The sequence below is a fragment of the Canis lupus genome, chromosome 1, assembly GCF_003254725.2.
Source record: "Canis lupus dingo isolate Sandy chromosome 1, ASM325472v2, whole genome shotgun sequence".
NCBI lineage: Eukaryota > Metazoa > Chordata > Mammalia > Carnivora > Canidae > Canis > Canis lupus.
The window spans coordinates 70878628-70891526 of record NC_064243.1 but is presented as its reverse complement, the minus strand read 5'-3'; the positions used below and the strand labels follow the sequence as shown (position 1 = coordinate 70891526).

Below are 12899 nucleotides of genomic sequence, written 5' to 3'. Positions count from 1 at the left end.
TCATATTAGATAGGCCTTTTCATTTGATGTTTATTACACCAAAGGAATCAATAAACATTTTAATGAATATGAACAATAAATACACTAGCAATATAGGCTACAATATCAAGTTCCCAATATTCAATATTATCTGTAGGGTTTGAGATGCTAATAATATCTTCTTACTACAACTGTTATGTAGACTATTATGCAGTTACTATGGATATCGTTACTGGGTAAATATATATTTTTTTATTCTCATTCCCCTACTAGAATAATTAGTGGAGTTGGCTATCAGGTATTATTTTCTATCTGAAAAAGAAACTTTAATTCAAGAAATTAGAGTACTTTATGAGTCCAGCACACTTCCACTATATCTCTCTACTACCTAAGAATTATGAGCATTTTAAAATGTGTAAACTGGGGCAGCCCGGGTGGCTCAGTGGTTTAGCGCCGCCTTCAGCCCGGGGCATGATCCTGGAGACCCGGGATCCAGTCCCATGTCAGGCTCCCTGCATGGAGCCTGCTTCTCCCTCTGCCTGTGTCTCTGCCTCTCTCTCTCCCTCTCTCTCTCTGTGTCTCTCATGAATAAATAAATCTTAAAAAAAAAAAAAAAAAGGTGTAAACTGTATATGAGTTTGTATTAACAAAATTGAAAAATAACATTAAGGAAGCTAAAGCAGTGCTTGCTTTGGCAGCACATATACTAAAATTGGAATGACACAGAGAAGATTAGCATGGCCCCTGTGTAAGGATGCCACACAAAATCATGAAGCATTCCATATTTTAAAAAAAGAGGTAAAGCATCCTGATCTCAGTCTGCCTTTCTTAACTCCAAGTTTTCATATGCTATTGCTATTGTTTGTCTGGTTGTTTTTACCCCATATTTTACAGTTATTTGCATTCTTAATAGAGAGAAGGCAAAGTGGAGGCAGGAATCATGACAGCTACAACATGGTTGAAAGAGGAACCTCCAGTACACAAACAAGAGATGGTATGCAATTTTTGAATCTGTAAACTAGGACTCCTAGAAAACATTTATTGGGACAATTTTAAGTTATTTTTCCTTTTTTTTTTTTTTTTTTTCATTTTTTCAATGTATAAAGAAAAAGGTCTTAAAAAAAGTCAAGGACACAAAATCAGAGGCCTGTCAGTTAAATTAACCATTTAGGCTAACTTAACATTTCATATAATAAGAACAAAGTCAAGAACAATTCACCAGTCATTTACATCCAAACTGGAATTTTAACTATACCAAACTATAAATTCAAAAATAAATACACTGAATAGGTTAACAATCCAACCTAACTAAATAGGTTTTCACTAAACAAAATACTAAATGGAAAAATAATAAAATATGTTTAAGATTATGAAATCCAAACATCAAAATTATTCTCTGACTCAAATATTTTATTTTATTTGAGTCCTTGATCTTGTGATCTTTTTGGTAGTTTGTCATCTCACATTCTACAAAATCTATATTGTCGGGATCCCTGGGTGGCGCAGCGGTTTAGCGCCTGCCTTTGGCCCAGGGCGCGATCCTGGAGACCCGGGATCGAATCCCACGTCAGGCTCCCGGTGCATGGAGCCTGCTTCTCCCTCTGCCTGTGTCTCTGCCTCTCTCTCTCTCTCTCTCTCTCTCATGAATAAATAAATTAAAAATCTTTAAAAAAAAAAAAAAAAAAAAAAAAAACAAAATCTATATTGTCATCATAAGGCCTCTTTAAAAGTAAAGAATGTACATAGAGAAAGTTTTTTGTTATTATTCTTGCTGATTTTTTCCTGCCTTTAGGGATTTAACTATACATTTATACCAGCTTAATGATTTGGAATATGGGATAAGTATTTATCTAACTTTATAGAAATACATGAGTAGCAATGTTGGCAGAAGTATTACTGGATTAAAAAAGTATTACTTGATAATACTTTCCCAAAATCTTTTACTAATAAATAATAAAGTCTCCGTTTCAAGAAACTGAAGGATATATTTAGCTCTGATTGATGTAAAAATAATAAATTCTGGATTTCAATTTGTAGCAAATTTTACTTCAGAATATCCAAAATATTTTATTTCTGATGGTCAAGATCCTGTCAGATCTTAATATTTTTAATCTGTTAGAACAATTTCCCACTTGTGAATTCCTTACTTTGTTAATGCCTACACATTTGTTTTTTTCTTAAAGTGTGATTGGAAATGTGTGCTGGACTATATAGTAAGCAAGTTGTGTACTTTTCACTTTTGAGACCAGAATCAGTCCCTACATCTTAGAAGGTGACTGCTCTGCTCTGTGTTTTCCATATAGATAATTCGATTACCTCGTATTCTGTATAAACTTTTATTTATTTTGGAAAGTTATTCAACTTGAAAAAAGACTGTACTAGACTGTAATATTCTGTACATTTGTTTATAAAAAATTGTACTTTTAGAAAATATCAAGTGATATATTAGTTATGTGCCCAAATTTAATTCCCTTCCAATGTGATAGATTTGATACTATCTTGACATTTTCTAATGTTTCTGTGACTGTTTCTTATATAGTCTAGAGAGCCTGACTGTCAAGAACACAGAGGTCTAGAACAACCTGCAGAGTTGCCAACAAAAGAAACATGTGATCTCTGCAGTGATTTTAGTGATGATGAATCATTGGGAAACTCAAGAATAAAGACTGCTAAAAACAAAGCATCTGACTCAAGTAAAGCTTCAGGTTCTCCTGGACAGCTTACCTTACTCCATTGTGGTTTCTCTAAATTGTTTGAAACAAAATGTAAAGCATTTGAGAACAGTGATGGAAATATTGCCTCTGATGATGAAAGTTCTGATGAACAGCCCATGTGTCTTTCAGTAGAAGCCAAAGATGTTGGTTATCAGAAAAGTCATGACTCTCTTGGTACTTCACAACATCAGAAATTAACTAACATCCTAAATCCAAATGAAAAATGTACTTTTGATAAAAGTGAGAAAATTTTTGAACAAAATATTTCTTCTGAGTCTGATGATGAGAAAAAATTTAAAAATACAGCTGACCACCATTGCATTTTACACAGTGCCACAGAAGTAGAAGATAATGATGTCATCTTTCCCACACAATATACAACTCAGAGATGCCCTAAGAATGGTATAAAGTTTAAGCCACTCGTGGATGGATCTCAAGATTCTGAAACAGAAAATCCTATAAAAATAAGAAATAATGGTGATGATAGAAAGACTGATGTCAAAGGAAAGAGATCAATTTCAAAACAATTAAATCCTGAGAATGTGACCCTGAAATCTATTATGAAAAGAAAAGGAAGTAGTGATATTAGTGATGAGTCTGATGACATTGAAATTTCCTCTGAGTCAGGAGTAAGGAAGCGAAAAGCTACAAGTTCTTTGAGGTTTAAGAGAAAAAAGGAAAATAAAAAAGAACTTCGCACTTTTCCTAAAACAATGACGAAAACATATCAACTTTATGCAGCAGATGGAGATTGTAACTCTCAGGCTGTTGATGATTTTTCATCCTCAGATGACGATTTAACTGTTCACCACATCAGTTTCTCTAAACAGAGCCATACACCAAAAACTATAAAAGATAGAATCAGTTTCTCTTCAAAATTGTCTAACCACAAGAAAAATAGCATGTTTGTGCCAAGAAAATCAATGAAATTTTCAAATGAGAGAGCTGTCAATCAAGAGGGAATGAATGAATCAATGGATAAATTTTTAGGTAACTATAGATACATTTTGAAAACTTTGTTACATATTTGTTTTTCGCAAATAGTTCTGTAAGAGATTCTTGAATTAGCTTGTAAAATAGTTCTGTAATCAAGCTGCTACATTGAGGCACAAATGAGGAAGTGGGTGGATGTCAGGGTAAAGGAAGACCACCTAGATCAACATAGAGAACTTTGTCATCCACCCCAGGACCTCTCCATGTGCCCCATCTGAATCACAGCCCCCACCAGACTTCATTTAGTCTTGACCTGTAGGTAACTAAAAATTAGTGCTCCTCCTCAGTCCTTTTTCAATGTCTTTCCAGTCAGTTTGGTTGTCAAAGCTTATTTTCTAGTAGATCCCTCAGGCAGCACTCATGAGAATAATATTCCCTGAGATTCCTACTGGTAACAGTTTGTGCCCTTTATACTTAAAAGTCATTTTTGCCAGATAAAAAATCGTTGACTCACACTTTCTTAAGTATTGTAAATACTTTTGGCATGAAGTGTTGTATCACATGTTCTTTTTGTTCCCCCTTGATGCCCAAAAGAATTTCCTTTCTTTTCATTATTGTCCAGTAAATTTATTAGATTGTGTTTGAATGTTTGTCATAGTTCGAGTTGCTCTAACAAACTACTACAGACTGGGTGGCTTAAACATTTGTTTCTCCTACTTCTGGAGAGTAGAAATCCAAGATCAGGATGCCAACATGGTTAGGTTCTTGGTTAAGGCCCTCATCCTGGCCTACAGAAGGCTGCCATCTTGCTGTGTCCTCACATGGTAGAGACAAAAATCATCTCTCTTGTGTCTCTTTTTTAAGGGCACTAGTCCCATTCATTAGTGCTCCACCCTCATGACTTACTTACCTCCCAAAGGCCCAACCCCCAAGTACCATCACTCTAGGGATTGGAGCTTCAACATACGAATTTTGGAGGGGCACAAACATTTAGTCCATTGCAGTATTGGTTATTCTGGGTCAATATTGCCGTAATATATTTTCAACTCAGTTTTTATTTCAGGAAAGCTTTCTTGTACTAGTATTTTTTTTTTTTTAAGATTTTATTTATTCATGAGAGACCCAGAGAGAGAGGCAGAAACACAGGCAGAGGAGAAGCAGGCCCCATGCAGGGAGCCCAATGCAGGACTCAATCCCAGGACCCTGGGATCACGCCTTGGGCCAAAAGTTAGGTGCTCAACCACTGAGCCACCGAGACATACCTTGTACTAGTATTTTTAAGTTACTTTTTCTGTTCCTTTGCCTTGGCTTTCTTCGTTAGAGACTCCTGTTATTCAAGTATTCAATTTCCTTTGCCTGTCTTCAGTATTTGTCATGTCTCAAATCCATTTTTGTCTTTTTCATTTCTTTTCGCTTTTTAAAAATATCCTTCCATTTTTCTTTAAGCATTAGTTATTGTGTTAACTCCCTCTTTATGTTCCTTCTAGTTTAGTCTTCATTTCTGATATATTTTTTTTTTTTTAATTTTTTTTTATTTATTTATGATAGGCATGCAGTGAGAGAGAGAGGCAGAGACACAGGCAGAGGGAGAAGCAGGCTCCATGCACCGAGAGCCCGACGCGGGATTCGATCCCGGGTCTCCAGGATCGCGCCCTGGGCCAAAGGCAAGCGCCAAACCGCTGCGCCACCCAGGGATCCCTGATATATTTTTTAATTTCTAAATCTTTCCTGAGTCCTGTCACCCATTCTGAGGTTTTCTTATTATGTTATACTTTGTTTTGAAATCAGTTACAATTTTAAACTGCTTTGTGAGCATGTGTTTATGGCATATTTTCATTCTGCTGTTTATTATTTTTTCTCTTATGGTAATTTTTATGAGATTTGACCCTCTTGGCTCATTTTTATGGAAATAATTTTCTCTGAATTTTTTAAGCAAGAAAGAGTTTAGGAATTTTTTTCTAATTTCACAAAGATCCATATCTTTTTTTTGTAGGGTGCTCAGAACTGTGGTGGCATTTACTGCCTCTGTCATACCCACTGCTTAGCTCTAGACCTTCTCTTTCCCTCATTCCTAATCTTCCTATCCTGTTCATTTTGACTCCTTCCCCACAGTTTTCCTTTATTGTGTGGCCCTAACATGGGAGCCTTGGTGGGTCAGTTGGGGAAGTTCTAAGAGCTAGTTTGCTTCAGTTTCTCAGGCTTTCTTATCATAAGCACCCTGCACCCACTCAGCACTGGAGAATGGAAAACCTTCCCAGGTTCATCTACTTATCTCCAAGTGGCCCACTGTGCTGTCCAGGGCACACCTGTTGGCTATCCTACGCTCTCCTGTTCTCAGATCCACTAGATGCCACCCTGTTGCTTCCTACACCACACTGTGATGTTGTGCACAGTGTAGCTATTGGTGGATTGTCCCCATCTATTTTTATTTTAGGGTTCATGGGGGGGTGTCTTGTTATCTTCATTTGTTGTATGGTTTTCCGTGGCTTTTTGTTTTGCTCACTAATTGCTGGCTGTTTTATGTAAGGATTCGGAGATTGAAAAATTGCTTCCCCTGCCACCACCATCTGCTGAGAATCTGTTTAGTGATTTTAAAAGTTATCATTGCTTTGAAAGTATCTGACTCATTCCCAAAAAAAACTATGTGAAAGAAGCTGATATATAAGCAAGGATAGTTTGTTACAGAAATTCAATCATTGTGTTTGACTTACATATCAAACTTTCTTTTGTGGTTATTCAAAAGTTCATTATGATATATATTTTGATAACCCTTGTAACTAAGCACTGGACTATCCTTTGGTTTGTCTGCTCTAATTAGATTTAGGTATGAGGAATTGTTGCATAAACTGTACTTTAAAAGATCAACTGAGTTTTGTTTTTGTTTTTTACTGTGTAAAAGATGTTAGTAGTGTGGGACTAATGCTATTTTGAATAATGCATAAAACATGTATCAAAATTAAGAAAAATCCAAGTAAGTTTTCTAACAGAAGAATCTTTGAATATACACACTACCTGATATTAAGAGATTTAAGGAGGATGTTATCATAGTTTTTCTTTTTGTTATCTTATTTAACAACATCTTGTTTTTCTTACGATTGTCAGTTTTCATTGAAAGAGGTTCAGGACTGAAATAGCACGTGTTGAAGGTCATAATTAAGGTTCATTGCCAGAGATGTTTGAGGGAGCCTTCACAGACCTCAGTTCTAGCCTTCTCTTTTATGACCACAATTTAAAAGTAAATTATAGGTACCTAGGAGCAAAGCAATAAAAAAAAAAAAAAAAAAAGGAGCCATTTTTTAAACTCCTTCAGATAAAGGCTGTAAGTTAATTTTTTTCATTTCCTAAAAAGCTCCCAATCTTGACATTCTCTGGCATATGTACAAAAAGACAAAATACAAAAAAAAAAAAAAAAAAAGACAAAATACAAACAGTAAAACTAGCAAAGCCAACCAAATGAAACTCCCTGGTCATAAACCCCATATTCCCCCTCCACTGCTGTAATCAAGTACATGTTTAAAGGAACAGATAGATGAGGCCAAGCACTGCTGTTTAAATTAGTAAACAGGTTTTTTTTTAACCAACAGAAACAACAAATCCATAGAGATGACCCTTCACTGTGACTTTTCTCTTAGCTAAACCCCTCATTTCAAGTTTAAATATTGTTATCTAATCTCAGAAGTTCTCATATTGATGATAAGTCATTTCCAAGTTAACCTAGACAAATATATTTAAACTCTTTTCAATTTTTTAAAAAATAGAATATTGTGATGTTAACATATGAACTCAGTGTTTTTCTTGAGGATTAAAAATAAAATATAACCTCTTTTTTAATGTGTAGCTGATAATTTTTAAAGTGCCATGGAACCATATTGTTTCACAATGAGACATCACTTAATAAACACCAATTGCCTCTCAGATGGTGTTCAGGAGGTGGCTTATATTCACTCCAACCAGACTGTGATTGGATCCAGCAAAGCTGAAAATCACATGAGCCGATGGGCAGCACGGGATGTGTTTGAATTGAAGCAGTTTTCCCAGCTTCCCGCCAATGTAGCTGTTTGTACTTCTAAGGTAAGAGAACATAGGATACTGACATCTTTAGTATTTAGAAGTCACTCAATAGGATCTTCTCTAAATACTCCATCAAAAGCGGCTACTAAGACTATAAGTGCTGTACAAACAAGTGTAAAAAACAGAATGCCATTTGGAGCACTGCTGTCGCTAAGAATGTCTTATATTAAAAGGCAAATCTATATCTAGATTGAATAATGTTGAGCTGCTTAACAGTTTCCCTTAATAAAAGTTTGCCAAAAAAATGAGAAATCTGAGGGAATCATGCAGTTAAATCAGAACCAAAACCACTTCTACTTATATAGAAAATGGGAAGTGTATGATTAGATTTCTTTCAGAATTTTTCATCTAACATGAAGGTACATGTGAAAATTAACTTTATATAGAATATATATATATATATATATATATATATATATATATATATACATTTTTTTTTTTTTGAGAGAAAGCAAGCATGCATGAGGATGAGCCAAGGGGTGGGGAGAGAGGGGCAGATGGAGAGAGAGAATCTTTAGTTGTAGGCTCTACACCCGGTGTAGGGCTCTATCTCATGGCCCTGAGCCAAAATCAAGAGTTAGACACTTAACCTACTGAGTCACCCAGTGCCCTTAGAATTTATATTTTTAGCAAAAGGATACATAAAATGTTAAAAGTAATAAATACTTTTGTTTAAAATTACTGTTATATAAAAAAAGACTTTATATAAATATGGTATTTTATTTACACATAGTCACTTTCATTAAATATTTTTTAAAAATATTTTCTTCTCTTTGGCTTATTCTTTATTCCTAAGAACTGAGTGTCTGAAGAGTAGTTTTTCTGTCACTTTACGTGTAGGAGTTAAGAACAGGTACTGCATATAACAATGATATTAAGTCAATACTACTGTTAAGAATGAAGGGGGTAATGCCTCTGAACTGTCAAGCTGTCTTTATTTATTTGTGTACTTCCTCTGGTTCTACAAAGGATTTGGATTGTCCTCACAATAAAATCAGAATACAAAATGAAATTCAGAACCAAGGAAAATATAAATTAAATTAGAAGTTCAGGCCTGAGAGAAAGTTAGAATGCAGATATATAGGACTTAGTGTTCTTACCTAGATATTTTTTTAAATGACAAATTTGATTGAGTTTCCTGGTAGATAAAACAAAGGAAGTAAACTATTTATTTAGTGTTTTCTCAGCTACTGCATTTGGAAATGTGTGTGGACACTTTGGGTGGTCACAGTGACCAAGTGGCATTAATCTCTGAAGACTGGGATACCTAAACAGCTGTCATGGGGACATTTCCTAAATGCCGAAATGCCATAACACCCTGCTGAGAAACACTGAGCTATATGGTTGCCCTTAGGAAAAGAAAAGAAAAAAAAAAAATACTAGCTCTTCTAAGGAGAAAGAAAGCTCTTCCTAGCACTTAGAGGGAATTTGTCACTGGGGATTTTAAATGGTGACTACTGAATGATCTAGTGAGCAGTCAGCTGTCTTATCCTTAGACTAAATGTAATAACGGACCCTGAAAAGCTGTGCTTTTTAGCACTTTTCACTGTATTCCAAAGACATGATGCCACAATACAACACATGAAAGCATTCTTTCATGACCCAAGTATGCTACCCTTTCATATTCTCATTAGATCTAGGAATACACCTTATCTCAACCAGCACTGTAGAGAGCATTTCCACAATTTGCCTGCCTTGTAGGAGCTATCTGCAAAATGTAAGTAGAAACATGCTGGGTTTGCCAGAAATTTGCTATATTGGAGTGAAGACCCCAATCAGAATCTCTTAAATAGCTAATTTTTTCTCATTTTATTTTTTAACCATATTCCTCCTTTTTTTTAACCATACCCTTATCCAAACAAACAGACTTTAATGTAAAAATGTCAGAATGTTTAGCAAACCCTTGTAGTAGATGCTAATGAAATAATTTAACTGGGTATTGATTATTGGTTTATTTAAATATTATTGGTTTATTTAAATATTTCTCAGAAAAGAGATTTGCAGCCTCATATATTCCTCCCAAAATGGACATGAGAAGCAACCACTTAAATATGAAAGCAATAAAACATCCCTTTGGAACCTTCTTTAGGCAAGTTGTAAAAATGAAAACACTAGATACATACTTTGCCCTCTATTAGACAGACGACTGAGGCAAAGGAATTCCTTTATCCTTACATTAGCAATCGCAGTAGTTCTCAATCTTTTTCAGTCCCAGCATTCTTGAGGTAGACAGCACAATCTCATCAGAAACTTTGTCTCTTCACAGTGATTTTTGGAGTGAGGGACATTTCTTACCAAGAAACAGATTGAAATATCCCCTAGGATTTCTGACATGCCCTTTGAGGCTGTTTGTCTCCCCATCACACACAAACTTAATAAACCTTTTTCAGGACGTATGAAGAAATTTGTTGTTGAATGACTCAATCACAGTGGGTGTAAAATATTCAGGGAAGTTTTAAAGCCACTAAGCAGGAGGTCCAATCCCATGCCACTGATGCTAGCAGGCCAAGAACAGTCTGTACAAACATGCTCATCTCAGCAGCCAACTTCTTTAAATCAATACAGTAAAATTCCAATAGAATAAGATTCAGACTTTACGCTGCCATTTAATGCATCAGGTTAATAATATGGCTGTACTTGCTTGAGAGTTGTAATGTATTACCTGTATACAAAAAATCACTTGGAGACAGTACATGACTTAGCATTAAAAAAGAAAAGTCTTGCTTGTTATAAGAACATCAGAATTTTTATATTGAATAGTGATCTTGTAATGTTTTAGTTTCTCACTAACATCAAAAACTAAAATTACTGTATTTTTTACTAAACTACAATTCCTGAGACATGTCTTATGCTTTCCTCCTTTTAGTTTGATTAGTAATAAAGAACTTAAACATTGAATTTCATTTTCCATTTGTTGAACTCTGTAATCTTCCAGGGACAGAAAGAATTTTGATAGTTACAACCAGCCTATGGCATGAACTCTACTCAGAATGTCACAGTTTGGATTCTAACTCTACCTTGTCCTTCCTTTGTGACCAGGAGAAAGGTACTTACCTTCTCTGTGCTTCAATTTTTTTGTGTTTAAAATACAAATAATTATACTTCTTACCTCAAAAAGTTGTTGTGAAGACTGAATGAGGTAAAACGCCCCAGACAGTGCCTGACACAAAGGTTAGCACTCAGTATCTTTTTTTTTAATAAATTTATTTTTTATTGGTGTTCAATTTGCCAACATAATAGAATAACACCCAGTGCTCATCCCATCAAGTGCCCCCCTCAGTGCCCGTCACGCAGTCACCCCCACCCCTGCCCACCTCCCCTTCCACTCCCCCCTAGTTCGTTTCCCAGAGTTACAAGTCTCTCATGTTCTGTCTCCCTTTCTGATATTTCCCACTCATTTTTTCTCCTTTCCCCTTTATTCCCTTTCATTATTTTTTATATTCCCCAAATGAATGAGACCATATAATGTTTGTCCTTCTCCGATTGACTTATTTCACTCAGCATAATACCCTCCAGTTCCATCCACATCGAAGCAAATGGTGGGTATTTGTCGCTTCTAATGGCTGAGTAATATTCCATTGTATACATAAACCACATCTTCTTTATCCATTCATCTTTCGATGGACACCGAGGCTGCTTCCACAGTTTGGCTATTGTGGACATCGCTGCTATAAACATCGGGGGGTTAGCACTCAGTATTGTTACCACCGGGTAATGTTGGGTCTCTGATTCCCCTAGAAGATGGAGATCAATGAGGCAAAATAAGCCATAAATAGTTGTAAGCAACCATATTTAATTGCAAGTTAAAGGATGGATGATATTAGCAGATCTGGAGCTTTGACTCCCATAAAAAGAAAAACAAGACTATTCGTGGTAGAATATCTTTCAGAATTTTATATGTGACTACTGCGTTTTTGCTTATGAAAATAGAAAGCCACTCAGTACTTTGTAATTTATATTAGTTTATTTTAGATATTCTGTGTTAAAATTGGAGATATTAGTAACTTTTCTATGTAAAGCTGATAGATTTACTTGGTTTTCATTCATCAATTAAAGTGACTGCTTTTAATTCAAAATATCTCCATAGCTGCTGACAGACATTCAAATGAGTGAGACATCACTCTGCCATCAGACTAGTCATTTTGTATTATCTCTGTACATATTGTAAGTCTTCTGGAAACTACATACCACTTCAGTGATGTCAGGGAGATGGGACAATGGTGGAATCATTTTTCTCTTTACTAAAACTATTTGCAAAGATGGTTAAATTAAGGATTTCTGGAGAGACTTTTTAAAATAATATTATTTTACATAGATGGGATATTGATGGCATTTCAAAGCCATCTCACAGAAGTTCTAAGAAAAATATTCACAATCACCAATTTCATCATATGTGGTCAAAATTACTTCAGTACCTTTAATGAGTAAATTACTGAAACACACCATCATTTTTGGTTAGAGATATGTATGTCACTCACTGAGAGGGTTGCAATGTGTTGGTGGCAATAGTCTGTGATGGCAATAGTGAATTTGAGTTTTGAAAAAATTTAAAATTGTTATGAAAAGAAAAGAAACTAAGGTAAAGGGAAACAAAGCAAGGTGAAAACAAAAGAGACTCAGCCATAGTGTCAGAAAATATCTGCAAACCTCTTGCTTCTAAAGTCTCCAGAAATCCCCAGACCTCCCACCTACAGTACAGTATCTTTCATCTTAGGGCTCACATCCAGAATCTTTATTGCTGAGAATTCTTCTGAGTGCTTCTTGTCTGTCACCAAAATTTTATTAGAGACCTTTATTTGTGTTTGAAAAGATTGTGTGTGTGCGTGCATGCATGCGTGTGGTCTGTGTTGTCTGTGTGTCTGCAGTCAGATGCAGATGTGTTGTTTCACTTCCTAAGAAAATGAAACAAATCCTATTTATTTGTATGAAGGCAACACACAATTAACAGTGGTCACACTAAGTAAGTATTTCACTTTCCAGGGAATACTATAGTTGAGTCTAAGTAAGAGCTTTTAACTAAATGGCAAAGGAATCTACTAAATGGAAAAGTTACAAAACAGAAGTAATGTACACCACAATCCTAGATAAACTCCGGTGGTCTTGAGGAGTTTCTCAGTCCTTTTGATGTAATTATTGATAACCAAAGTGACAAGAGCTCTGAACCTGCTTTTCAAATTCAACAATTTATTAAGAGGCCAAAAT

General features: G+C 35.4%; 1 protein-coding gene and 1 non-coding gene across 6 annotated transcripts in view; both read left to right on the top strand.

The window, feature by feature from the left end:
* Positions 1–12899, top strand: part of ERCC6L2 (ERCC excision repair 6 like 2) — a 161059-nt gene that overhangs the window by 122842 nt on the left and 25318 nt on the right. For all 5 annotated transcript variants that reach the window (XM_049115792.1, XM_049115790.1, XM_049115795.1 and 2 more), the window contains 3 exons: positions 893–973; positions 2519–3683; positions 7543–7697. In XM_049115792.1, the coding sequence (XP_048971749.1) occupies positions 893–973; positions 2519–3683; positions 7543–7697 (1401 nt within the window). The remainder of the gene's footprint in view (positions 1–892; positions 974–2518; positions 3684–7542; positions 7698–12899) is intronic.
* Positions 662–768, top strand: LOC112645781 (U6 spliceosomal RNA). Its single transcript, XR_003127249.1, has one exon. It is a non-coding gene; the product is annotated as a U6 spliceosomal RNA (small nuclear RNA).